Below are 26376 nucleotides of genomic sequence, written 5' to 3' on the forward strand. Positions count from 1 at the left end.
GCCCCTGTAGACATCTCCTTCCCCAGTGTTCCCTTTTAAACTCCTGGTTAGCATGTTGGTCCCCGCTGTTACCACTCCCTCTGGCAGCTGTAACGTTTATGGTCACTGCCCATTGGTTTCAGTCAGTGCTCCCTGGACAGAGGTGGTTTGCACTGAGTTCCGAGGTCCAACAGAGACCACCCTCATGCGTGGGGTTTTGCAGGAAGCTGCCAGACAGGTCAGATGATGATAGCTGGGAGTGGCACTTTGGAAGAGCCTCGGTCCTGTTCAGCCCATTCACAGACCCCCACGCTGTTGGTTTACAGTGTGGTTGCAGACTGTTGGTTCTCAAGGCTACAGGGCAGGGGAGAGGGGGGTCAGGACCCAGGCAAGATAAAATTCTGTGAAGCTTGCTGTTACTAGGATTCAGTGTTTCTTCTTGCATAAATACTCCACGGATTGTTATAAACTGGTTAATTTCCAGTGTTCTAAAACTGATTTTGCCCATTTTTGCCCAGTGTTCTCATTCCTTTTATGGAGGAGAGTTATTTCTAGAGGTCCTTATGGTTCCACCAGCTGATATCCTTTCTCTTCTGAGTCACTGTTTTTCTTTTTAAGGGAGAGAAAGAATCTTTTTTTTTTTTTTTTTTTTTTTTTTTTAAGATTTTTATTTGTCAAAGAGACAGGGAGAGCGCATAAGCAGGGGAGGGGCAGGCAGAGGGAGAAGCAGGCTCCCTCCCTGAGCAGGAAGCCCATTATGGGACTTGATCCCAAGACCCTAGGATCATGACCTGAGCCAAAGGCAGATGCACAACTGACTGAGCCACCCAGGCATCCCACTTCCTAGCCACTTTTTTTTTTTTTTTGCAGCGCGGGTGCCATAAAGGGAGAGGATGAAAGCATTCCCTGGGAGAGGCTTCCTAGCCACTTTTAACTCCCTTTAAACTTGACCTCCCATGAGCAGCTTAGTTGTATACTTTACTGTGGAAATTTATGCCAGCTGGCTGGATCTTATTATTAAATACCTTAAAGCTGTGTGGCATATCAGCATTTTTGCATACTTTAGTTCATTTAATCATAAATATAAGAACCACTGATGAGTGAATATATTAGCTCTAATAAGTGTTTTTGCTTTGTTTTTCAGGATTGTTTATTAGAGAAGAATTTTATAGTATTTTACATTGGCTTATTATTTAGTCTGTAATGCTGATAAACTATTGTTACCATGTTAAATCGAGTCCTGGGGTTGGTCAGACATTAGCCCAGAAACCATTAAGTGCAAACAAAAACCACTCCAGCATGAGTAGTAAGCCATACCTAAGTTCAAACTGTCCCCCTGGGGCTTGCTGCTGCTTTTTGATAAGGTTAAATGACATTTGTGCTGTTTACATCTTAGGTTATCACAGACTGCTGACGAGGAGTGTGGCTGAGACTCCCGTACATAAGCAAGTGTCCAGAAGGCTCCTTCATAGACAAATAAAGGGCAGGTGAGTAATATCCTTGTCCAGCTGCTTTGTGCGCTGCCTTGGCCTTGCTAATGGTCTTGTGGGCTTGTTGTCCATCTCCACAAGCCTCCTGTGACTCACGTCTTAACTGTCTTGCTTATAACCAAAGTGTTGAGCACTCTGTAAATTCTTTGAGGACTGGAGAACCACACAGAATGTACTTTTCCTTCTTTCACTTGGCATAATTATTTTGAGATTTATCTGTGGTGTCCATAGTGTGTGTGTGTGTGTGTGTGTGTGTCCGCGCACGCTTACATGCCCAGGCGCTTTGCAGCCTTCTATCAAGTACGTATTCAACATTTTTAAAACCACTCATCATTGGATGGAGGGAGTCACGGCTGCTGGGCAAGGCTGGAAGTCTAGGATCTCAACTTGGCCTGTGGGTGTGGTTGGGCCACAGTTTTCCACAGCAGTTAGTGTCTGAAAGTTTGTCCTGCTAGGCTGCCCCTTTCCTGCTTCTTTAGCTGTGAGAACTGGCTTGAAGGGCATTGTTTGTACCTGTCGATGTATTTGGGCTGCCGTCCCCCCAGCACCCAGTCTGGGAGCTATGAAGCAAAAAGGTAACTCCAGGAGCTCACTGTCCTGTCTCTCCTGGGATCTTGAGGTCCCTAGCCAGTCTGCCTCTTTTCACTACCTTTTAGTCTGTAGTTCATTTTATGTATAACATCCTGGGTTTTTAGCTGCCCTTCACAGGAACAATGGGGAGCCCAGGGAAGGCTTCATCTAGACATTATTTGTGTACAGATTTAACATACTTGTGTAAGAATCTGTAGGACGAATTGCAAGAGGTGAAATTGGTGGGTTAGAAGGCATACATATTTCTAATTAGTTTTTATATATTGTAAAACTGCTTTCCAAAAAAGCGTCCTAAATATTTTACTTTGGACCGTACAGTGTGCGAGCATGCCGACACTGGCAGTATCAAACCCTGTAGTCCTTCCTCTGTGGGAGGTGAGAGGCTGGGTCTCTAATGTGCACTGAACATGAGTGATAACGAGGGACACTGAATAACCCTTGCACTTGTTACTCCTTAAGGTCGTCTGACCCTGGTCCTGATATTGAAGTTGTTGAAGAGTCCCCAGAAAAAGGAGCAGACGGTATTGCCTCCATTTGTTTTGCGTCGCACACAGGGCTTAAACTCATGACCCTGAGATCAAGACCCGAGCTGAAATCAAGAGTCAGATGCCTAACCAGCTGAACTACCCAGGAGCCCCTCTTCTGTGTTGCATTTCAACTAGTTTCTGTGAAAACCTTTCTGTACTTGAGTTGTCTGTTGCTTAGCATATCCCAAGATATTTTACAGATGTTGTGACAGCTCTGAGTCCACAGTATAGATCAGTAAATATTTATTAGTAAGTGGTCTCTTACACAGAATTTACCAAGGGGACTCCTGGAGAAATCTTTTTCCACAGTAGAAATGGAATTCAGGGTACAGGCCGACCACTGTAATACAAAGAGCTGTGGTTTATTTTAAAAGTGCATGTGCGGTCACCTGGCTGGCTCCGTGGGCAGAGTGTGTGGCTCTTGATCTCGGGACTGTGAGTTCAAGCCCCATGTTGGGTGTAGAGATTACTTAGAAATAAGATCTTTAAGAAAAAAAAAAAAAAAAAAACCTTTTTTAATGATTCAAGTAATTTGCTTATTGTATAAAAATCAGAAAACAGAAGCAAAATTTTAACAGTCACTTCATAATCCCACCACTTAGAAATACTGTTTAACATTTTAGTTTTGTTTTTTTTTTTTAAGATCTTTTATTTATTTATTTGACAGACAGAGATCAGAAGTAGGTGAAAAGGCAGGCAGAGAGAGAGGAGGAAGCAGGCTCCCTGCAGAGCAGACCCTGAGATCATGACCTGAGCCGAAGGCAGAGGTTTAACCCACTGAGCCACCCAGGCGCCCCTACATTTTAGTTTTAATAATACTCTTACAGGTGCCATTTCTGTACAAATGTATGTAACATAAATAAGAAAACTGCAATTTTTAAATTTTAAAAATTTACAAAAGTCACACTATACAAAGCTTTTTATTCCCCCCCACCCAACATTGTGGTTAAAAGGCTGGCAGTTGAGACTTGTGAGGGTGACAGTCTAGTGGCTCAATGGTTTTTTTTGTACCATTTGCGGCCATATATCATACCTTCTGTAGCTTTGTTACGACACTTCAGAAGTCTCCATCTTTGTCAAATTTCCATCTTGTATGTGGTATTACATAAATTTTATCCATTTCATACGTAGGAAAACGTAAAAAGCTTGCATTTCTCCCTGGATACTAACTGGGATTCTGGTTTTTGCAGAAATAAGCTTGAGACGAAGTCCTCGAATCAAACAGTTGTCATTCAGCAGGACAAATTCTGGTTCCTTCTATTCTGGATCTCAGCCAACGTCTCGAAGTGTGCAAAGAGTTCACTCATTCCAGCAAGAAAAGTCAGGTAAGATGCTTGTTCATCTGCCTTCAGAAGTCTAGGCCTACTTGGTAGGAAGTGTTTTTGGGAAAAGTACAAAATTTGACATTTTCTTGCTTGACACTAGAGCAGTAGAACAGGTATGTCCATGAGAGGTTCAGGATGACGAACAATCCAGGACCTTTGTTAACAGTGTCCTCCCTCTGGATTATTACAGCTGGTCATCCACACTATCCTTTCGGGGTAATTATCCATTCAACAGGAATTACCCATTATTTCTACCTGTGCTCACATTCTACACTCAGATGTCCTAGCTAGAAGGTGATACAGGTTTGGCCTTCATGCTTTTATCCATTAGTCTGGAACCTCAGTCATGTGCTTTTATATTTACAAATAGTTTTACTTGCCTAACATATAAGAGCTGAAGTTCATTCACCAGCTTATTAAAATTCAAGATGGCAGCCATAACTGTAGTTGCTGGCGTAACTAGGTGGGATCCCTCCCCACTCCACTTGCTCTAAAACATTGTCAAACCGTCATCTTGTATGGACTGGCTGTTCTCTTAGTATCGGGCAGGAGCTGAGAAAGACTCACTGTTTTTGACTTGCAGGCCAAAGAGAAAATTCTCCAAACCAAAGTATTCATTCTCCCAAGAGGCTGCTTTTCGGGGCATTGTCCGAGATGGTCAGTCCCTCAGAGAAGGGTTCAGCTCGAATTCAGAGATCTTCAAGAAACCCACCAGGCTCTGAGATACCCACAGCTTATCAGGTATAATATTTCTTCAATGTTTAAAAAAGTGTGGTCTTGAGGGGAAAACAGAGACATGGCCCAGAAAACCCACTGAGTCTGTCAGGGATGAACAAGTAAGCAGGTGATCTGTCACTACTACTCGCTCTTTAGGGGTGGTGGGGTTGATCAAGATGAATGATCATTGGGTACATGGGGGCGTGAGTCCAGTCACTCTGGACTGCTCCCTGTTCTGGGACAGAGCCAGGCAGTCCGTCCTGCCACTTTTATTTACAGACTGAATTTCATAATTCATTCCCCCTTCTCCCTCCTGTGCAGTTCCTGCCTGCATTCCTTTTCCCGCTCACGTCCATCCTGCCCCCAGAGGCCAGAGCGATCTTTCACACCGCAACACTACGCTTAAAGCTCTACCATTCTTTGTTCAAGCAGGGTTTTAGGTTTTCCTAAAATGGAACTCTCGTGTTAAAAAAAATATTTGTTTGGAAACCCAATAAACTGCTTAGAGGTTGGGGGAGGACAAAGTTCTGGGGATGGGTCTGAAGACCACTGATCTCGAAGGCCAGGTTCAGTCCTCCCCAGACAAGCATGGGCCTCTGTGGGCTGCCACTGCACCGCCCCCCCAACCAATAATCCACTTTCCCAGCAACATCAGAGTGCACGCAGCTGCTGCTGTTCACTGTAGGCACAGAAGACTACAGAGCAAAGGCACAAGAGTTCCCTCTTCCCCACTTCCCCACCTTTGGCCTCTACCTGTGACCCCCATTCTTAAAGACCTGACTCCCTGTTCCTGTCCCCTTTCCTGCGAGCTGGGTTGGACAGCTGGCCCGCTCTTGTGCTCCCACATTGTCCCATGCACGGCGCTGCCCGTGCACTGGCAGCACCGTGTTTTCTCTGGCTGTGCCTCATTGAATGTGAAATGCCCAGTCGACCAGGATTCCCTTGAGATCATCAGATAAGGTTGTAGAAACAACAGGTCTGATCTCCTCTACCTGTGGGGAGTGTGTCACTGCGTTTTGCAGAAAGGGAGGGAGGGAGATCTCCTCCCTGAGCTGTTGTCTGTACCTTATGTCTGTATATTGGACGCTCCACCCTCCGTCCCACACCCGCATGGGGCCTGGCACATAGTGGGGGCGTGGCGGGCACATGTTGAACGCAGGTGAACAGCAGAGGGAGACCAAGTCAGAGATCGGAAGGAGCTATCTCCTTGAAGAGAAAGGTATTTGTGAGCGGTGGAGGGATACATCGTTAGAGGCAAAGCCTGGTTTAGCTGGCCTGTGCCCGTGATGAAAACTTTTTTTGTCCCAGACCCAAGATTAGACTCCATGTTTGGCGCTAGAAAAAGTAGCCAAGTGAAATCTGGGTCATGGCTGGAAGCGGAAACGTGTCACTGTTGGAAAGCCAGCTTATGGTCATTCTGTCGGCTGCCCAGATATCTCCCATCTGCCTTTCTGTTTTAGAGAGGACTAAAATACTCAACAGTGCGTAGAGGTTATTATGGTATTTAGGCACTGAAATAAGCATCTCTTTGTAGACTCCTAAGAAGAGGAACCAGAAATCGCCAAGCTCTTCTAAAGCTACACCAAGAAGGTTCCCTCATTCCCCACGAATGCCACTGCGCACCCCTGAAAGTCGGCAGAAGCCCCCGACGGAGGTGACTCCTGCGAAACAGGTCATTTTTAAGGAGTCCTTAAAAGACTCCTCACATAGCTGGGGCTCACCGTCTCAACCCAAAGTCACTCCTCGGAAAGGACAATCCCTGGCAAAAGGAGGAACCTCTCCTCTGGAAAAGAAGACACCAAGAACTCCCAAAAGGCCAAGGGGTCAGTCACCTGGATTTCTGAGTTCTTGGCCACCTTCACTGACTTCTAGTCCCGAGAGCCCCTCCGGCCCGGAAGCCCTGATCAGGAGTGAGGGTCTGACTCCCGTCGGGTCTGCCCTGATAACGCCTCCCAGAGCAGCAGCCTCGGGGGCGCTACAGGAAGCTGCTCTGGAGCCAATACACTATTGTCCCCATGTCCCTGAGGAGAGTCCTCCTCAGGCAGAGGCACTCGTGCAGAAATGGAAGGATGAAGCCCTCTCAGTCTCCAAGACACCGAGGAGCACGAATCTGACTTCTCCCCCACCTCTTTCTCTAGAAAAACTTTTGACCTCTCCCTTAGGTGAGATTTCCAAGAGTCCATTTCGGGAATTTTCGATAGACTCTCCTCCCCCTGAAGAACTGGACTGGGAAGAGCCCCTGAAAGCACCCACTGGAGCCTTGTCTCTCTCCTGTCCTGTTCCTTCCACTCCCCCCCGAATCTCACAGATAAACCAGTCTGACCCCGTGCCCCCTCGGCCCCCTTCCAAAATTGGAAAAAGGCAGAGAGAGACCCCTAACTTGAACCCGAGCACCTCAGCTGTGCCTAGGGTTCCCATAGCTGGCAACCCAGCTGCCCTCACAGACACTAGAAAGAACCAGAAGGAAGTGACCCTCTCTCCTCAGCCTTCCCCGGAAAGACACAGTTATTCTGGGACGGGCTACAGGAGTGACTGGTGTATGTCCTCTCCTCTTGTCACGAGTGACCCCGACGAGCTCGCTCTCCTGGACCAGGCAGAGCACCACAGCAGCGACGGCACGCCCGGTCACGTCATGCCAGCGGAAGAAGGTGAGGCGTCAAGGACAGTGGTGGCCCAGGAGAAGCCTTCTCCGTGCAACCCCGGGAGTGCTCCATCCCCACCTTCCTGCGGGCCCAGCTCTCCCCTGGCCCTGTCCTATGCCCTGCGCTGCACCGCGGACAGAAGGCAGCGCCAGGCCGCCACGCAGCTGGAGAACCCGCAAGCCCCGACTCGGCCTTCCCGAGCCTCTGGCAGCCCCCAGGCCTATGAGGTGGAGCTGGAGATGCAAGCTTCCGGCCTGCCCAAGCTGCGGATTAAAAAGATAGACGCCAGCTCCCTAGCCGAAGCCGAGCCTCTGGGACAGGAGGGGACATCCCCGGGAGAGGAGAGCACCCTCCCTGCACTCAGCATGTCTGGGGCCACCAAGGCCTCGGGGAAACCTGAAGCCACCTACGTGTCGCCCCCCTGCCTTCGCCCCTCACACAGCACCCCTGGCAAGAGCGGGGGACAGACCTACATCTGCCAGTCCTGTACCCCCACCCGCTGCCCCTCTAGCACCCCCTCTCCGTTTCAAACAGACGTCGGTGTTCCCTGGACCCCGTCTCCCAAGCACAGCGGGAAGACCACTCCCGACACCATTAAAGACTGGCCGCGGAGGAAGAGGGCGGTGGGCGGCGGCACTGACCTTGCAGGCGTGTCCCTGCTCGAGCCGGAGAGAAGGGAGCGAGGCCTTGAACTCGGCAGCAGCAGGACGCCCCTCGTGGGGGATTTTGAGCTTGAGGGGGTGTGCCGGCTGCCAGACCAGTCACCTCCCAGGGACTGTGCGCTTCAGGCTGAGGAAGCCTCCTGGGGACAGTTCGGGTTGGGTTCCAGGAAGAGGCTCCTTCCTGCCAAGGAGGAAGCAGAGGTTCCAGCCAAGAGAGCGTGTGAGGAGCCGAGAGGAGACGCAGAGCTTAGCAGGAGCAGGGAGCCATCTCCGCGTGCGAGCGGGCGGCACCTGCCCTCCGCGGGCGACGACGAGGTGTTCCTTCCAGGTGAGTCTGTGTCCCTGGGGTTGCGGCTGGCGGTGCTGGGCACAGAGGCATCGGGAGGCTCCCTTGTCTGGGGGTACCACGGGACCGTGCTCACCCTGTCCCCTCCCGTAGCTTCCACGCCCCCGCCCAGCTGGGCGCTGCGCAGCTGCCTCTCAGCCAGCGGCCTGCAGGCTCTCACCCACTCTCCGCTGCTGTTCCAAGGGAGGACGCCTTCCTCGCAGTATCACGAAGCCAGAGGTAACTCGTTAAGCGAGGGTCCTGGAGACTTACGTGGGTCCTTCGGGTGACTCCCCAGAGGTAGCTCAGGGTTGCCAGACTGGGATCGTGGAGGAGTCGGAAGGAGTGCCCGAGCTGGGACAGCGTCCTGTGCTCGTCCCAGAGAAACTCCACCGCTGGAACTCCAGTGTGTCGTGAAACAGCTTCTGGAAGGAGTGACCTCTGTGCAGTGTAGTCACGGGCACCTGAGGAGCGTGTGTCGGGCAGCACAGGTGGCAGGTGATGCACTGGCAGTCACACCTCTGGGACACCTCTGGGAGGGTCACACCTCTGTGCTTAGATTAGGATTAGAGACCGGCTGTTGTGCTCAGCGTCTGGACATGGGGATTCCCTTCCTCAACCCCACCTGGGATGGGACTGGCTTGCAGGTGCTTAGTGCACTACCAGGGGAGAAACATCTAGAACTGTAGAGGAACACGGGAGGCCACGGCCCCCAAGACGAGAATTTAAATGTACAAACAGCTGAAGGAATTCAGACCACGGTACTGTGCTTTCTCAGTCACTAACCGCCACCGCCCCATGCTGGCGTGAGGGCACAGCCCAGTAGAAAGCGCAGGTTGCCCTTCCTCAGCACGTGAGCCGCAGGCAGGGCTGGGGGGACATCCTCTGCATGTGGATCCCCTCCCGTTCAAGCCCCTTTTCTGTTCCATGCTCACGTCCTGCATGCCCTCTGTCTTGTTCTAGATGAGGACATAGAGGTCCTCCCCCCGACAGCCGAGGAATCTCCTTTCAGCCGAGCGTTCTCCAGGAGACGCCCCATCAGCAGAACTTACACCCGGAAGAAGCTGATAAGCTAGTTAGGATGCAACTGGGTGGGGGACTTCATATGACACCCACCACTGGGCTTGACCAGAGCCACCACCTTCCCAGGACAGACCAGTGTTTGGAGAGCTGTTTGCTCTGGCCATTTCAGGAATTCTGGCCTCCAGTCATAGAGGAATTCTTACCCCAGAAACTCCGTTCATCTGAGCCAGGACCTGACTACTCTGTCCCGCGTCACCCTGGGCTGGCTGCACAGAAACAGGAAGAAGCGGGGCGCTCTGAACAGAGGAGGCCCAAAAGATGAAGTCAGCCTGGTCCCCAGGAGCCTGCAGCTACCAGGGCCTGGTCTCAGGTCTCTGTGATTCCCACAAGAGTCCCTTCCGGGTTTTACTCCCCCTCCCAGGAGGCCTGCCGCCCAGCCCTGCCCCTTGCTAGGGGAGGCAGACAAGGACCTTAGAGCAGGCTCCCCTTCTAGCCCCCACGTCTGGGAGACCAAAACCAGTCCAACAACCACCCCCTCACTTGGGAAGTGGGAGAAAGGGCTCCTTATGGGTCAAAGCTGAAGGCTGTGCCCGACAGAGAATGAATTTAACTTCCTCACGTCCTAATAAAACCCTCTCCATCTATGCAGCATTCAGTGCCTTTCTGTTTAAACCTCGAGGCCTCAGCTTGACTTACCCCGGCAGAGCTCCAGTGGTGGCTGGTGCCGTGTCTCGTCTCCAAGTCAGCCCTGCAACCCAGGACGGGCTGGGGGGGGGGGGGGCACAGCTCTCACTTGGCCCTGGTTCAGGCGTCTGACATGCTTTCAAGCCTGTCATGTCCTCAGATCAAATTCTCTTGTCTTGTAGGTGAAACCAAGTCAAACTCCTATTTCTCCTTTCAGAGACACTCCTTTATTATAAAATGGTTTTACAAAACTCTAAAAATAGGCAAAGCTTCCCCATTCCCACCATAAACCTAAGACCATTTAAAACCCTACCCGGATGGCACTGACGGTTCTGGGTCCGGCTCTGGCTGAACTCCAGAACGACAGGCACACAGACGTAGGCTTGAGGCCAGAAGTGCCTTTTGCAAACTCTCAAGCCAAAAGATGGCAATATGGTACCATAGCTCAAAGGAAAAAGGGGGCATCAGTCTGCATATTTAAAAAATTGAGTCCCATTCATTTGGGCTGTAGCCAGAATTTGTAGACTCCAATGGGGTCAAGATCAGGACCTGGATCTACGGTGGGAAATCGAGACTGTCCTTCCCAGAAGCAAAGGCAGGCAGCGGAACTGCGCAGGGGCTCAGAAGGTCGTCCCCCGCCCCAAGGCAGGCTCTGCCCACAAGCCTACAGGGGGTTTTTCCTGACGTCAATCATTCCTGGGCCGGCTCTGCGCAGGTCCCGCCGGGCTTTGGCCAGGACCCCGAAGTTCCAGGGCAGAGCCACCTCTGCACCGGAGAGCACCCGCCCTGCCAGGGGCTCGGGGGCCTCCCGCGGCCGCGCCTCCTCCACCGAGCCCTGCTCCTCACCGCACAGACTCGACCGTTTCCAAGTCAGCGGGAGGGGGGCCCGGACCAAGTCCCGCACCTCTTCCCGGGCGCGGGAGGCACCGTCAGAGAGGGGCTGTGGCCGGAGCAGCTCGGGCGCGGCGGGGAGCTCGTCTTCGGGCCCGGGGGCTGGTCGACTCTCCAGGCACAGCGTCCTCTTCTCCGCACCTGGCACTGGGCGTGAGGGCGCTGTTGTCAGAGCCGGAGGCCGCGAGCGACGCGTGACCCGCCCATGAAAACCTGAGGTTAGCGCGGTTTCCCAGCTCCCCGCAGGCCTCAGCCCGACATGGCAAAAAGCGGGGAAACGGGGGCCGCTCGCTGGTTCGGGGGAGAATTACCCCTGCTCGGGCCGGCAGCGCTCCAGGTACCGAGTTTCTGCTTCAGTTCCTGGTTCAGCCACATGTGGCGGCCCAGCTCCTTCTCCAGGGCTTGAATCCGGCTCTCGTAGTGCCTCTTGCTGTCTGCTAGGCCCTCCCCGAGGTGATCTGCAGGGGACAGACCCCGAGCCGGAGGGGTGAGGGGCCGCGGGCGGGGTGGGGCCAGCGGGGGCGGGGCCAGCGGGGGAGGGGCCAGCGGGGTGGGCGGGGCCGGCGGGGCGCTCACCTCGGCTCTGCTGCAGCAGCAGCTGCACGCTCTGCTCGTGTTCCTTCTGCTGCAGGGTCAGCTGGCGGTCCATCTCCAGGCGCTGCCGCTCCAGCGCCACCTCCAGCCAGTAGACCAGCCTCTGCTGCTCCTCCAGCTGCATCTCCAGCTCGGAGAAGGCAATCTGCTGCTGGTGCTGCTCTTCCCGGAGCGTCACGACCTGTCCCAAACCCAGACACGCTTGGCCCCTGGCCCTGGCGGCTCCCTTCCCCAGATAGTGCCCACGGTGAGGGAGGGATAGGGGGAGACGCGACCGGGATTCGGCCAACTCGCCACCACCGCTGCCCCAAGGTGAAGGTCACCAGGAAACCGCCAGGGGGTCCTGCTGAGCCAAGACAGGGCCTCGGACACCTGGACAGTCTTCTAGGCAATGAAGGCCCAATGACAAAAAAAGAGTCCGCGCTTTTTTTAACCAGATTATTTTCTGTCCCTGCCTCAACCTCCTTCCTCCCTTGTCACATGCTCCTAAGCGCCCAGACAGAGCCTCGAGTGGCGGGATCTCCCCGTGGCCAGGATTTCTCAACCCTGGAACTACTGGCATGGTAGGCAGAAAATGTGTGGTTGTAGGTGCCTGTCTGGTAGGTTGTAGGGGAGTCAGCGGCATCCCTAGACCCCCACCCGCACTGCGGTGGTGACTGGAAGCCTCTCCAGACATGGCCAGATGTCCCCTGGAGGCAAAACCCTCCCTGCTGAGAACCACTGATCCAATGGGTACACTGAAGGGACCCATGGACAGGGGCAAAGTGAGGAGAGGACTGGGTCTTACTTTCACTAAGAAAGGCTTTAGGAAGGAGAGTCTGAGGCAGTCCTGGAGACGAGTTAGCCCTGATTCTGTCCCCGCACTTGGGAGGAAACAGGGCCTTCTCTGCAGCTGCCATCAGACGCCCCTGCCGCTCCCCTCCAAGCAAGCACCAGAAGGCGACGCTGGGAGCCAGTGACCCACCTTGTCAAAATACTTGCAGAGCAGGGCTCTGGTCTCTGAGGACGAGAGGTAGCTGAGCTTGGCCATGAGGTTCATCTCACACTGGGACAGCAAGGATGCCGAAGCCCGCAGCACCCGCTGGCGGCACGTGATGGCCTCGTTCTTGTACTCAATGGCCGCGTCCAGGGCCTCGATGGCCTCGTCCAGCTGGAACAGCGTCCGCTCCTCCTATGGGACACAGGCCCGTGTGCAGAGGGATGCCTGGCTTCTTGCGCCCACTTCCCGAGTGACAGACCTGAGCCGACAATGCCAGCGTCCGGCCACAGAGGAGACAGCATGTCCCCTCGTCCTAAGCAGGCAGTCATCATGTCAGGAACAGAGTCCACGCCCCGTATGGCAGCCTCGACCCCAGGGCGGTGGGGGGGGGGGGGGGGGGGAGTCCAGCCTTGACCCCAGGGGGCCGCCAGGACTCTGAGAAGCCGCTTTCCGCAGCAGACTGCCTGCCTCTCCCGCTGTCTACACCAGGAAGCCGAGAACATTACACGGAAGGGCAGGTGTGGCGGGACTGCTGTGCAGGCACCAGCGGGTCTGCGGGGCTGAGCAAGGCTCTCCCTGCTGCGGGGCTGTGCTGCTGACACTCCTTCCCACCCAGGGAGCCCAGGCGCGACACATGCGGCTAACACTGCACAGGACGCGGGGTGCACCCGGGGTCTTCCTGGGTGGGAACCTCAAGGCCCCGGCCCGTGTGTCCTAGCCCAGGCGGCCAGAGCTGGCACCAGGGCCAGGCCAGCATCCCCCCAGCCACCACCCCCCTCTGGGTCTCACTGGCGGGAAAAGCACATTTGGGGAGCAGCAGGGCCCAGCACCGGGCCGGGCCGGGCCGCGGAGCACGGACGGATGAGGGACCAGTGAAGCCCGGCCGCGGGGCTTACCTCGGGCGACAGCAGGCTGCCCCGCCTCAGCTTGCCGTCGATGTCCAGGCGCTGCTTCAGCAGCGAGTCCTTCTCCTGGCGCAGAGCGTCGATCTCCCCGCGCAGGCGCTGCTGGCTCTGGGCGCTGCCCTGCCGCAGCTGCCCGCTCTTCTCCGACAGCTCCTTCTCCAGGTGCTCCAGCCGGCTGGACACGCGCACGATGTCCTCGCTGAGGGCCTGGGGGCGGCACCGCCAGGGGTGAGGGGGCGGGCCCGTCCACCCACCCGGGAGCGGGTGGACACAAGTGGCCCCGCCCCACCCAGGGAGGCAAAGGAGGCTGCTGGAGCTTCCCTCAAGAGGCCTGTCAGCCAGGAGCACTGCTCAGTGGGCAGGCCTGGCTCTCCGTCCTGCGGGGGCTCAGGGAGTGGGGCCTTGAAGGAGGGGCTGGCCCCCAGGGATGGCCCAGGACACAGACAAGCACGGGAAAAGATACTGGAAAAAGAGGACGGCATGGACCGAAAGAAAGCAGGCCCTTCCAGGAGCCCAGCGTGGGAGGAAGAGAGGACTCTGCGAGCACAGGGAAGTTCTGGACGATCCGGCAGTGCCCTGAGAGCTCCTGGCCTCCAGAGTGCTCTGTGACAGCAACAACGGGTCGGGAGCCCTGTGGGGACCTTGCGGGAGCACCGGCTCCTGGCCCAGGCTCTGGTTCTGTGTTTGACACCCCCTTGCCGTCTGCGTGGCAACATGGGGCTTCTGCTCGACTCCGCTCGACTGAGGTGGAAACTGGCTCAGAAGGTCTTATTTAGGAGGAAGCCATGACACAGGGTGGAGAGAGGCGGGCTGGGCCACGTGCCCGGGTCTCTCCACGTCCAGCACCAGGGAGGGCTGGTTCTCCACCTGCCAGTCCTCGTTCTGCCCGCATAGCCCCAACCAGCGTCTTCTACCCGCACATCAGAGCCTGCAGCATAAACACCCTGATGCCCCCGAGGCCCCAGGGGCTGGCTGTAGTCCCGTAGGACCAAGCATCACATGGCTGGGACTGACCTGGCAGGGACGCCACCCAGAAGCAGCTCACCTGTCTAGACCTTACCTGGCAGGATTACTGTCCGCTGGCAGAGGAACCTCAACTGGAAGGAGCCACTTATTGGAATCTCACCTGGCAGAACCTCACCTAGCAGAAACCCCCCTGCCAGGTCTCTCCTGGGAGGACCTCGCCTAGCTGGGCACCTCACCTGGTGGGACCTCGCCTGGCCGGACCTCACCTGGCTGGACCGCAGGCGTTTGCTCTCCAGCCCCGTCTTCTCCTGCATCAGGGCCTCCTTCTTGGCCAGGATGGCCTCCCGCTTGTGGAGCTCCTGCCCCAGCTCCTCCAGGGCCCGCCGCTGCTGCAGGACCTTCTCCATCTCCTGATCCAGCCACCTCTTCTGCTCCTCGATCTTCTGTGGGAGGGTGGGGGGCCCGGGGAGGGAAACTCAGCTCTGGAACGGGGCTGGTGAGCGGCTGCCCAGGGTCAGAGCAGGGAGAACGGCTCCCCCACTCCCCGCCATGGGCGCGGCGCCTCCCCACCTGCTGCTGCTCCAGGCTGACCACGGAGCCGTTGCTGCCGCTGCGCCGCTTCCGCTGGAAGGCCGCGATCTCTTCTGTCTTGATCTTCAGGATCTTCTGCTGCTGCTCGTGCCTTCGCTCCAGCTCCTAGGGACGCACCAGGCGAGAGGCTCAGCGGTGGGGCCGTGGGGGGCAGGCCGGGTCTCTCCAAGAGCTGCCTGGGCTCCCCAAAGCCCCTGTGGGGACAGGCTCGCCGCCCCGCATCTCACGGGACCCCACTCCATGCACGGCCCGCCTCCGCCCTCCCCCAGGCCGGAGGACACACTCAGGGAGGCCAAGCGACCGGCTCGGGAGGTCACACAGCCCCAAGGGGAGCAGGAGGTGGGGGCCTCCCCCAGATGTAGGCTGCTTCCCCCGCCGGGAGCCTGACCTGGACCCGGTGCTGCCGCTTGTTCATCTCGGTCTCCAGGCGCCGCTTCTGCTCCGTCTCCTCGCGCAGCCGCCGCTGCAGCTGCCCCTGCTGTTGCCGCATGAGCTGCACGTGCCGCTCGAGCTCCTGCAGCCGCTTCTCGCGCTGCGCCGACAGCGACGCCAGCCGCTCCGTCGCCTGCTTCCTCTCCTTCAGCACCTGGACCGACACAGCCTCCGCTGGGCCACCGCCCGCCCACCCCCCGCCGGGCACTCCACCGGGATGGGCAGGACCCAAGGCCGGGGAAGGGATAGAGGGGCGGACAGAGGGGGACACATGCCCAGGGGCTGGGGGGGGGGCATAGACCCAGGCCATCAGACTGGCGATGGGGGGCCGTCTGACGGTAACTAGGGCCCAGGCACCCAGCAGGTGTTCTGTATCAAGCGATCCTGACCTTCCTCTGGAAAAGCAGGATTACCATTATGCCTACTTTACAGCTTAGGAAACTGAGGCACCGACAGGTCAGGAAACCCGAGCAAAGACACACAGCTAGTAAAAGGCAGAGGCGGGATTCAAACCCAAGCAGTTGGGTTCCAGAGCCCGCACTCCCGGTCCTTCTACTACGTGTCTCCCGGACACCGGAACTGAGAAAAGGAAGGAAGGAAAGAGGGATGGCCAGCTGGACAGACGGATGGACGGGGTCACAGAAGGGTAAAAAACAGGATGAAGAGATAATGCAGCATCAAAAAAAAGGCAAGAGAAAGACAAATGGATGCACAGAAAATCGGACAGTGGGTCACATCCACTGCGACCAAAGGTGCTGAGGAAGATCATCGAAAGACGTGATCACTGGTTGACCCATGGGCTGGACCTGGGTGATCAGAGGCGCCTCACCCTGTCCTTGGAATGTGGTTTCTGCCTGCCTTTCCCGCTCTCACAGGGGGCTCCAAAGACATGGCCTTGAGACAGTGACGAGGAGCTGGGAACGCTGCACAGTTCCTAAGACGGAACCCAGTGAAGGCCTCTTGATAAACTTTCAAGATGTAGCAGGTAGGCATGGGGATCCACCGAAGATCAGCTTTGTCAATAAATTCCCTTTGCTTATTAAACCTGCCACCTTCCAACCTGGAGTGGCTGCCTCTTTGGTCTCTCCCTGCCCTCCAGATGTGGGGACCGATTTAAGGTTACCTCTGGGAAGCTCCCAAGGAGATTACCACCGAAGGAATGGACCTTGGGGAAAAAGGCATCAGGGGAAATCCTGAGCTGGTCACAGAGCTCTGTGTGTGTGGCGGGGAGGGGCAGCCCCTATGTCAGACACTCACGGACGGCCACGTGAGGACAGGGACACCCTGAAGATGCTGGCTGATTTAGGGGATTGTGGGCTGGGGTAGAGAAGCAGAAGGCAAGGCTGTGCAGTGGGCTGGCCTTGACTGTGGGCAGTTCATGTGGCCGCTGAGACCCAGCTAGAGGCCTTGGCCTGAGTTAGAGTTAGAAGAGCTGAGATTAGAGACGGACGCGGGAATGTCCCCCAGTCTACTGCTTTCTGGGCTGGCGGACAAAGTGGGAGAGCAGAGTAATAAGCAAGTTATGAGGATGAGGGCACGAGACACCTCCGGTTGACATCGGGGCTTGGGACAAAGCCTGGTTCAGACGCTAAGAGAGGGACTCTCTAAGGAGGTAATCAGAATAAAGAGGAGGACGTTGTGGTAATTGAGGAGGAAATGGACAATGTGGCCCATGCCCCCAAACAAAGGAAAAATTTATTATTTTTTTTAAAGATTTTTGAGAGAGAGAGTGCGAGCGAGCATAGAAGCAGGGGGAGCAGCAGGCAGGGCAGAAGGAGACGCAGACTCCTGGCTGAGCAAGGTGCCCGATGCGGGACTCGATCCCAGGACTCTGAGCAGAAGGCAGACGCTTCACTGACTGAGCCACCAAGTCACCCCCACAAAGGCAAAAAAAATTTTTTTTTAAAGATTTTATTTATTTATTTGATAGAGATCACAAGTAGGCAGAGAGACAGGCAGAGAGAGAGAGGAGGAAGCAGGCTCCCTGCTGAGCAGAGAGCCCGATATGGGACTTGATCCCAGGACCCTGAGATCATGACCTGAGCCGAAGGCAGCGGCTTAACCCACTGAGCCACCCAGGCGCCCACAAAGGCAAAAATTTAAAGAGCAATCACCCCAAAACTTCTAGAAGAAAACTTGCACGCTTTCTCTGCCCCTTAAATTTGTATCTTCCAAAGCCCTGCCCACAGAGACTAAAGAAAAATGTCGGGGAGACCTTCTGCAAACTGCTGTCAGTTTCCTTGCCCCAAATCCCGTCCAGTGCTTCTGGAAGATGAAGGGTATGAGTGCGGGTGGACAGTGATTCCCGGCTAGATGGCCGCAACGAAAGCCGAATGGATACAGGAAGCTGCGGGAGAGGTGTGGGAAGACTGGGGAGGGGCAGAACCTTAGGCTCGCCTCATCCCAGGGTACAGCTACGTAACATTTGCATTGGTCCAAAAGACCCAGAAAATGACCCGAGGATGGCAGATCAAACTCCACAACTAAATGCATCGAAAAGGGAGGGAAGGGCGGAGGAGGTGTGGGGAGCTAAGTGGACCATAGGACTGTCCACGGGAGGGACAGATGCCAAAGAAATAAAGAAGGGAGGGAAACCCTTACACCAGGGAGCCACCACGGGAGACAACTACCATAGCATTTGGCTTTGAAAACCAGAGGGGGCAAATTTTCAGAGTTCTTACAACTAGCAACTAGCATATGTAGAGCCTGGAACTATAAAATTCAGCAGGCTCAGCTCAGGGGAGAGCCCCGAGGGGGGCAGGAAGTTAAGTCCCTGCCCTTACAGAGAGAGCACAACCCATGAGCCAAGGAGATACAGCACAGAAGCAGTGGTTTGGAAAAAATGCCTGGTGCATACAGGAGGGAGAGTAATTCACTAATCTCGGAGGTGTTCTGGAGGGACAGAGGTCCCTGGGAGACTCCTCCAGGAACAGAGGAGCTGGAAGGCACCCTCCCCCTCTGCTGCCCCCAGCCTCAGTGCTCGGCCATCTGCAGGAACCAGGCAGCACCAACATTTACTACTCAACTTATGCACACTGAGCCCCACCCCACCCCACCATGCTCAAGTGGATCTGGCCCCTGCAACCAGGCCTGCCGGAGTCCCAGCAAGACAGGAATCCTCCCCCAGAAGAAGGCCGCAAACCTTGCAAACACTCTGTGCCCCATGCTTTACAGATCCGCCTTCTCCAACCCTGCAGGTGGTCCCAGGCATGGTGGCAGGTTCCCGGTCACCAGAGGACCAGTCCGCAAACCTTACTAAAACTGGATGCCCTGTCCCTGTGGAGGTCACATCTCTGCCCCCTTTAATCTGCTCTTGGAGGAGCCCATTGAAACCTGGGCCACAAGCGTGGCAGTGTGCAAACAGCCCCGACAGGAGGCAGCACCACTCCAAAGTGACTCTTGCCACCAAGGAGAGGGACCTGTGACCTCACACACCAGACTGCAGTCCCATCAGTGGGCTGGGGGCAGACATTTGGTCAGGTTCTGGGCGACAGGGGACACTGCACTGCAGGCACTATGGGACCTCTTCATCATAAGGGCACTGATTTCAAGAGCAGGAGCTGTAGCTAACTTTCTGAACACAGAGAAACAGACACAGAGTTAGACAAAATGAGGAGACAGAGGAATATGTCCCAAATGTAAGAACAGGACAAAAATCAGCAAAAGACCAAAGTGAAACAGAGATAACTAACATGCCTGAATAGAGAATTTAAATAATAAAGATTTAAATTTAAATAATAAATAACAAATTAATAGCTTATTATTAATATAGTATATATCATACATATAATATATATATAACAATGTAATACAAATAATAAATTTCAATAATAAAGAATTTAAATAACAAAGATACTCACTGGACTTGAGAAAAGACTAACAGACATCAGTGAGACCCTCGACAAAGAGATTAAAGAAGAACCAGTCAGAGAATAGAATAAATGAAATGGAAAAGACAAGAAGCAGCAGAAGAATGGAGGACAGAGTAATGGAAAGTCATCAAGGCAAGCAGGTGAGAGGAAAAAAAATATGCAAAATGAGAAGAGACTTAGGGAACTCAGTGACTCCCTCCAGTGTAGTAAGTTTTGCATTATAAGGATCCAGAAGAAGAGGAGGGAGAAAAGAGGGCAGAAAATTTATTTCAAGAAATAATAGCTGAAAACTTCCATCATCTGGGGAAGGAAAAAAAACCAGATCCAGGAGGTACAGAAACTCCCCCAACAAAATTAACCCAAGGAAGCCCAAACTAAGACATTTAGTAATTAAAATGGCAAAAAAAAATAGTGATAAAGAGAGAATTTTTAAAAGTTAAGGGGAGCACCTGGGTGGCTCAGTTAAGCATCTACCTTCGGCTCAGGTCAAGATCCCTGAGTCCCAGGATCGAGCCCCCCATCTGGTTCCCTACTCAGTGGAGAGCCTGCTTCTCTCTCTTCCTCTGCCTCTCCCCCAACTCATGTTCTCTCTCACTCTTGCTCGCTCTCTCTCAAATAAATAAAATCTTAAAAAAATAAATAAATAAAAAATTTTTTTAAAAAAGCAGGGAAGAGAAAACAGTTACGTACCATGGATTTTTCAGCAGAAATTTTGCAGGTCAGAACAAAGTGGCCTCCTAAAATAGGAGTAATAATGAATTTCCCAAACAAAAGCTAAAGGAGCTCATGACCACTAAACCAGCCTTGCAAGAAATGTTCAACGTGGCTCTGAGTGGAAAGACTGTTAAGTAAGAGTTAAAAAAGTATCGAGCACAAAAGCAGTAAAAATAAGTTTATTTGTAAAACTCAGTGAAGAGACTCTTCAGAGGATGTAAAGTTATGGACCCTATACCTAAACTGTGGAGGCAGGTAAAGAACGGGTTCAAACTCAACCCGCCCTCAACTGAAGATAGAATGCTAAGTGCAGAGAATATAATACACAAATGTATTGGGAACCGCAAATCAAAAATCAGTAACAGAGATGCAAAAAATAAAGAGGAAGGAATCCAAGTATATCATTAAAGAAAGCCACCAAACCGTGCGGGGAGAGCAAGAGAATAAAGGAACCAAGAGGAACTACAAAAAACCACCAACAAATAAGTAACAAAATGGCAATAAGTACAATAGCGATCAGTAATTACTTGGAATGTAAATGGACTAAACGCTCTAATCAAAGGACAAAGACATAGGGTGATGGGATGGATAAAAAAATAAGACCAATCTATGTGCTGCCTACAAACGACACATTTCAGACTGAAAGTTGCCTGCAGATGGAAAGGGAGGGCATGGAGACCATCACGCAATGGCTGTGAAGACAGCCCGGTAGCAGCACTGACACGGGGCTAAATGGAATTTCAAACAAAGCCCGTAACAAAAAAGGACGTTATACAATTGTTAAGGGGACAATCCAACAAGAATTGGAGATAGATAAGATAGAAGATAGAACAACTGTAAATATTTATGCAATCGATACTAATACAATAATAGTAGGAGACTCTACCAGGCCATTTACATCCATGGACAGATCATCCAAACAGAAAAATCAACAAGGAGACAGTGGCTCTGAATGACACACTGGACCAGGACGGATCTTACAAACATATCCAGAACATTCCATCCTAAATCAGCAGGATATACATTGAAGTACACACGGAACACTCACCAGAATAGAGCATATGTTGGGACGCAAAACAAATTCAAAAAGATCAAAGTCATATCCTGTGCACCCTCTCTGACCACAACACTGTGAAACCAGAAATCAACCACAAGAAAAAATCTGGAAAGAACACAAGTACATGATGTTAAACATGCTACGAGGCAGTGAAGGGGCCAACCGAGAAATCAAAGAGGAAACCAAAACATACACAGAGACAAAGGAAACTGAAAACACGACACTCCAAAATCTTTGGGATGCAACAAAAGTGGTTCTAAGAGGGAAGTTTGACAGCAACACAGGCTGACCTCAAGAAGCAAGAAGAATCTCAAAAAAAGCTAACCTTATACCTAAAGGAGCTAGAAAAAGAAAAACAAAACCCAAATACAGCGTAAGGAAGGAAACAAGAACAATTAGAGAAGAAATAAATGATATAGAAACTAAAGAAACCACAGAACAGATCAATGAAACCAGAAGCTGGTTCCTTGAAAAGATCAATGAAATTGATAAAGCTTTAGCCGATCCTATCAAAAAAAATAAATAAAAATAAAGAAACGAGAGAGGAAAGACACAAACAAAATCAGAAATGAAAGCGAAATAACAACCAACAGCACAGAAATACAAAGGACTGTAAAAATATTATGAAAAATGATATGCCAGGGACACCTGGGTGGCTCAGTTGGTTAAGCAGCTGCCTTCGGCTCAGGTCATGATCCCAGCGTCCTGGGATCGAGTCCCACAACGGGCTCCTTGCTCTGCAGGGAGCCTGCTTCTCCCTCTGACTCTGCCTGCCATTCTGTCTGCCTGTGCTTGCTCTCCCTCTCTCTCTGACAAATAAATAAATAAAATCTTAAAAAAATAATAAATAAAAGAAAAATGATGATATGCCAACAAACTGAACAACCTAGGAGAAAAGGATAAATTCCTAGAAATATAACCTCCCAAAACTGAACTGGGAATAGAAAATTTGAACAAACCAATTATCAGCAATGAAACTAAATTGGTTATTAAAAAAAAAAAAAAAAAAAAAAAACTCCCAACCAACAAAAGTTCAGGACCAGATGGCTTCATAGGTGAATTCTACCAAATGTTTATTTCTTTATTTTTAAAGATTTTATTTTAGGGAGAAAGCACAAGCGGGGGGAAGGGCAAAGGGGGAGGGAATCAAGCAGACTCCCCACTGAGTGGGGAGACCGACACGGGGCCTGATCCCAGGACCCCAAGATCATGCCCTGAGCAAAAATCTAGAGACAGACACTTAACTGACTGAGCCACCCAGAGTCCTCTCACCTGAACATTTTTTTTTTTTAAGATTTTATTTACTTATTTGACAGAGAGAGATCACAAGTAGGCAGAGAGAGAGGGAGAAGCAGGCTCCCTGCTGAGCAGAGCGCCCGATGCGGGGCTCGATCCCAGGACCCTGGGATCATGACCTGAGCCACCCAGGCGCCCTCAACTGAACATTTAAAGAAGTGTTAATACCCATTGCTCTCAAACTATTCCATTTTTTAAAAAGATTTTATTTTAAAGATTTATTTTAAAGATTTTATTTATTTGACCGAGATCACAAGTAGGCAGAGAGGCAGGCAGAGAGAGGGGGGAAAGCAGGCTCCCTGGTGGGCACAGAGCCCGATGCGGGGCTCGATCCCAGGACCCCGAGATCATGACCTTAGCTGAAGACAGAGGCTTTAACCCACTGAGCCACCCAGGTGCCCCTGGAACGGACATTTTTTAACAACATTTGCTCATCCAGTCCGTGAGCATAGTCTGTCTTTCCATTTGTGTCATCTTCCATGTCTTTCATCGGTGTTTTGTGATTTTCAGATTACAAGCCTTTTACCTCTTTGGTTAGGTTTATTCCTAGATATTTTGAATTATTTTCTTAATTTCTCTTCCCGCTACTTTATTATGAGTGTGAAGAGCTGCAACAGATTTCTGTACCTTGATTTTGTATCCTGCAACTTTACTGAATTCATTTATCAGTTCTAGCAGTTTCTTTGGTTGCAGTCTCTAGGGTTTTCTGTATCTAGTATGTCATCTGCATATAGTGACAGTTTTACTTCTTTCTTACCAATTTGGCTGCATTTTATTTCTTTGTGTTGTCTGATTGCTGGGGGCAAGATTTCCTGTACTGTGTTGAATAAAAGTGGGGAGAGTGGACACCATCACCTTGTTCCTGACCTTAGGGGGACAGCTCTCAGTTTCTCACCGTTGAGTGTGGTGTTGGCTGTGGGTTTATCATCTGTGGCCTTCATTATGTTGAGGTTTGTCCCCTCTGAACCCACTTTTGTGGAGGGTTTTTATTGTGGGTGGACGTTGTAGTCTGTCAAGTGCTTTTGCTGCATCTGTTGAAATGATCCTATGGTTTTTATCCTTTCTCCTACTGATGTGATGTAGCACATGGACTGATCTGCAAATATTGAACCACCCCTCCCTGCATCCTGGGAATAAATCCCACTTGATTGTGGTGAATGATTTTTCTTTTAATGTGTTGTTGGATTCGGTTCACTAGTATTTTGTTGAGGATTTTTGCATCTATGCTCATCAGAGAGACTGGCCTGTGGTTCCTTTTTTGGCAGCGTCTTTATCTGGTTTTAGTATCCGGGTAGTGCTGGCCTCCTCGAATGGATTTGGATGCTTTCCAAAATGGATTTGGAGGGGCGCTTGCGTAGGTTAAAGCCTCTGCCTTCAGCTCAGGTCATGATCTCAGGGTCCTGGGATCGAGGCCCCGCATCAGGCTCTCTGCTCAGTGGGGAGTCTTCTTCCCCCCGCCCCTCTGCCTGTCTCTCTGCCCACTTGAGATCTCTGTCAAATAAATAAATAAATAAAAAGACACATGGATCAACAAAACGGAATAGAAAGCCCAGAAATAAACCATGCTTCTGGGGTTAATTAAGTTTTAACAAAGGAAGCAAGACTATCCAACGGGAAAAAGAATCTCAACAAGTGGTGTTGGGAAAACTGGACAACTACATGCAAAAGAATGAAACTGGATCACTTTCTTACACCACACACAAAAATAAACTCAAATGGGTTAAGGACCTAAATGTGAGACCTGAAACCATAAAAATCACAGAAGGGAGCACAGGAAGTAACTTCTCTGAAATCAGCTGAAGCAACTTTTTTCCAGCTAGGCCCCTGAGGCAAGGGAAATAGACGAAGAAATAGAGTTGAGGCCACGTTCAAATAAAAAGCTTCTGCACAGCAAGGAAACCAGCAGCAGAACAAAAGGTAACCTCTGGAATAGGAGAAGATATTTGCAAATGACATAGCCAGTGAGAGATTAGTATCCAAAATATATGAAGAACTTACACAACTCAACACCAAAAAGACAAATAATCCAATCAAAAATGGGCAGAAGACATGAACAGACATTCCTCTAAAGAAGACTTCCAGACAGCCAACACACGTACGTAAAGATGCTCAACCATCACTCATCATCAGGGAAATGCAAATCAAAACCACGATGAGGTATCACCTCGTGCTTGTTGGAATGGCTAGAAATAAAATGACGAGAAGTAACAAGTGTTGTGGAGGGTGGTGGGTGGGAAGGAAACCTCATGTACTGCTGCTGGGAATGCAAATCAGGGCAGCCGCTATGGAAGATAGTCTAGAGGGTCCACAAAAATTAAAAACAGAAATACCGGGGCACCTGGGTGGCTCAGTGGGTTAAGCCTCTGCCTTCAGCTCAGGTCATGATCTTAGGGTTCTGGGATCGAGCCCCACAACTGGCTCTCTGCAGGGAGCCTGCTTCCCCCCTCTCTCCCCACCTGCCTCTCTACCTACTTGTGATTTCTGTCTGTCAAATAAATAAAATCTCAAAAAAAAATTTAAATAAAAAGTAGCATACATTATTAAAAAAAACAAAAAACAGAAATACCATATGATCCAGTCATCGGTATTTACTTAAAGGAAATAGAAATGCTAATTTGAAAGGATACAAGCACCGCTATGTTTATTGCAGTATTATTTTTTAAAGATTTTATTTATTTGAGGGACTGAGTGAGAGAAAGCACAAGCAGAAGGGAGAGGCAGACTCCTTGCTGAGCAGACAGCCTGATGTGGAGCTTGATCCCAGGACCCTGGGATCATGACCTGAGCCGAAGGCAGGTGCTTAACTGACTGAGCCGCCCAGATGCCCCTCACTGCAGCATTATTTACGAGAGCCAAAATACGGAAGCAGCCCAAGTGTCCACTGATAAATGAATGGATAAAGATGTGGTATATATACACAATGACTATCATTGAGCCCTAAAAAAAGAACGAGATCTTGCCATTTGCAACCACATGGATGGACCCAGAGAGTACTATGCTAAGTGAAATAAAAGACAAATACTATACGATCTTTGCCAGTATGCAGAATCTAAAGAACAAATGAACAAACAGCACAAACAGAAATCACAAGCAGACCCACCAGCACAGGGAGCTAACTGATGGCTGCTAGCAGAAAGGAGAATGGGTAGAATGGGTGAAGGGGAGTGGGAGGTCCAAGCTTCCAGCTAGGGAATGAATAAATCACGGGGATGAAAGGCACAGCATATGGAACACAGTCAGTGCTACTGGAACAGTGTGGGGTGGTAGAGGCGACAGCTGCACTTGTGGTGAGCCCCGCACAAGCACAGACTTGTCAAATCACTGTGTTGTGCACCTAAAACTACTATAACATTGTGTGTCAACTATACTTCCAAAAAAACCCCCAAAACCCCAGCAGATTAAACTATTAACACATAAGACCAGTCTGACTGGGTAGACTACAGTATTGCCCTAGGCTTCCGTACATTTGGCTGATCAACCAGTAGGGTCTATTGCCCCCTATGTCGGACTGGGGACCCCAGCAAGGCACCCAATCCTGTAAAGATATAGAAGTCACGGGAAACAGCCGTGGTCCCAACTCTTCCTGAAGAGCAAGCTGCTGTGCTGCTGAGAACACCAAGCCCCACCATGCCTGGGAAAGGGATCATCTACCAGAACCTGCCTCGGGATGTCCCATCAGGTTGGGTGAGTGACTTCACACCCCCAGGTGAAAGGAAACTATCCAATCTCCACGGGGATTCTGTTGTCCTGCTACAAGCTGGACTTGCTGAAAAGCACTGTAAGTGCAACGGAATATGCACCATTGAGGGAGGGAAGAAGGTGGGGGCTGGGTACGTCCCACCCCCATCCATCTTTACACAGACTGTGCTGCCTCTCCCAGCCAACATGCACGGTATGCATAACCAGGCCAATTTCCTAAAGGGGCCATCCTGCGTCTCAATGCCAGGTGGACATTGTTTCCAGTAATACGATGTGGCCACCATCTTGGTTCCCTCCTCTAGCCCGGTGGTTACAGTACACACAGAAACCCTTACTGAATTCATCCAGCAAGGCTTAGAGGACAGCCCACAAAGTCTGTTCTTACTGAACACTGATGTCTCTGTTGAGAACAGCT

General features: G+C 51.6%; 2 protein-coding genes across 6 annotated transcripts in view; one reads left to right on the forward strand and one right to left on the reverse strand.

The window, feature by feature from the left end:
* TICRR (TOPBP1 interacting checkpoint and replication regulator) overlaps nt 1-9925 on the forward strand; it is a 43064-nt gene extending 33139 nt beyond the window's left edge. The window contains exons 16-22 of one of the 2 annotated variants that reach the window (XM_082736075.1): nt 1376-1466; nt 2520-2581; nt 3778-3912; nt 4496-4653; nt 6164-8261; nt 8373-8498; nt 9222-9925. In XM_082736075.1, the coding sequence (XP_082592201.1) occupies nt 1376-1466; nt 2520-2581; nt 3778-3912; nt 4496-4653; nt 6164-8261; nt 8373-8498; nt 9222-9334 (2783 nt within the window). In that variant the 3' untranslated portion in view covers nt 9335-9925. Of the gene's footprint in view, nt 1-1375; nt 1467-2519; nt 2582-3777; nt 3913-4495; nt 4654-6163; nt 8499-9221 lie in introns of both variants that reach the window. The other variant, XM_082736074.1, reaches the window with a different exon arrangement.
* KIF7 (kinesin family member 7) overlaps nt 3084-26376 on the reverse strand; it is a 34421-nt gene continuing 11128 nt past the window's right edge. For 2 of the 4 annotated variants that reach the window (XM_082736077.1, XM_082736076.1), the window contains exons 12-21: nt 15280-15477; nt 14871-14996; nt 14567-14743; nt 13326-13541; nt 12415-12621; nt 11433-11631; nt 11168-11314; nt 10812-11003; nt 9978-10029; nt 3084-8807 (exon numbers count right to left, since the gene is read on the reverse strand). In XM_082736077.1, coding sequence (XP_082592203.1) covers nt 8564-8807; nt 9978-10029; nt 10812-11003; nt 11168-11314; nt 11433-11631; nt 12415-12621; nt 13326-13541; nt 14567-14743; nt 14871-14996; nt 15280-15477 — 1758 coding nt within the window. In that variant the 3' untranslated portion in view covers nt 3084-8563. Of the gene's footprint in view, nt 8808-9351; nt 9548-9977; nt 10030-10811; nt 11004-11167; nt 11315-11432; nt 11632-12414; nt 12622-13325; nt 13542-14566; nt 14744-14870; nt 14997-15279; nt 15478-26376 lie in introns of those variants that run through there. The other 2 variants (XM_082736079.1, XM_082736078.1) reach the window with 2 other exon arrangements.

Source organism: Mustela nivalis, assembly GCF_964662115.1.
Source record: "Mustela nivalis genome assembly, chromosome: 6".
In the NCBI taxonomy this organism is placed as follows: domain Eukaryota; kingdom Metazoa; phylum Chordata; class Mammalia; order Carnivora; family Mustelidae; genus Mustela; species Mustela nivalis.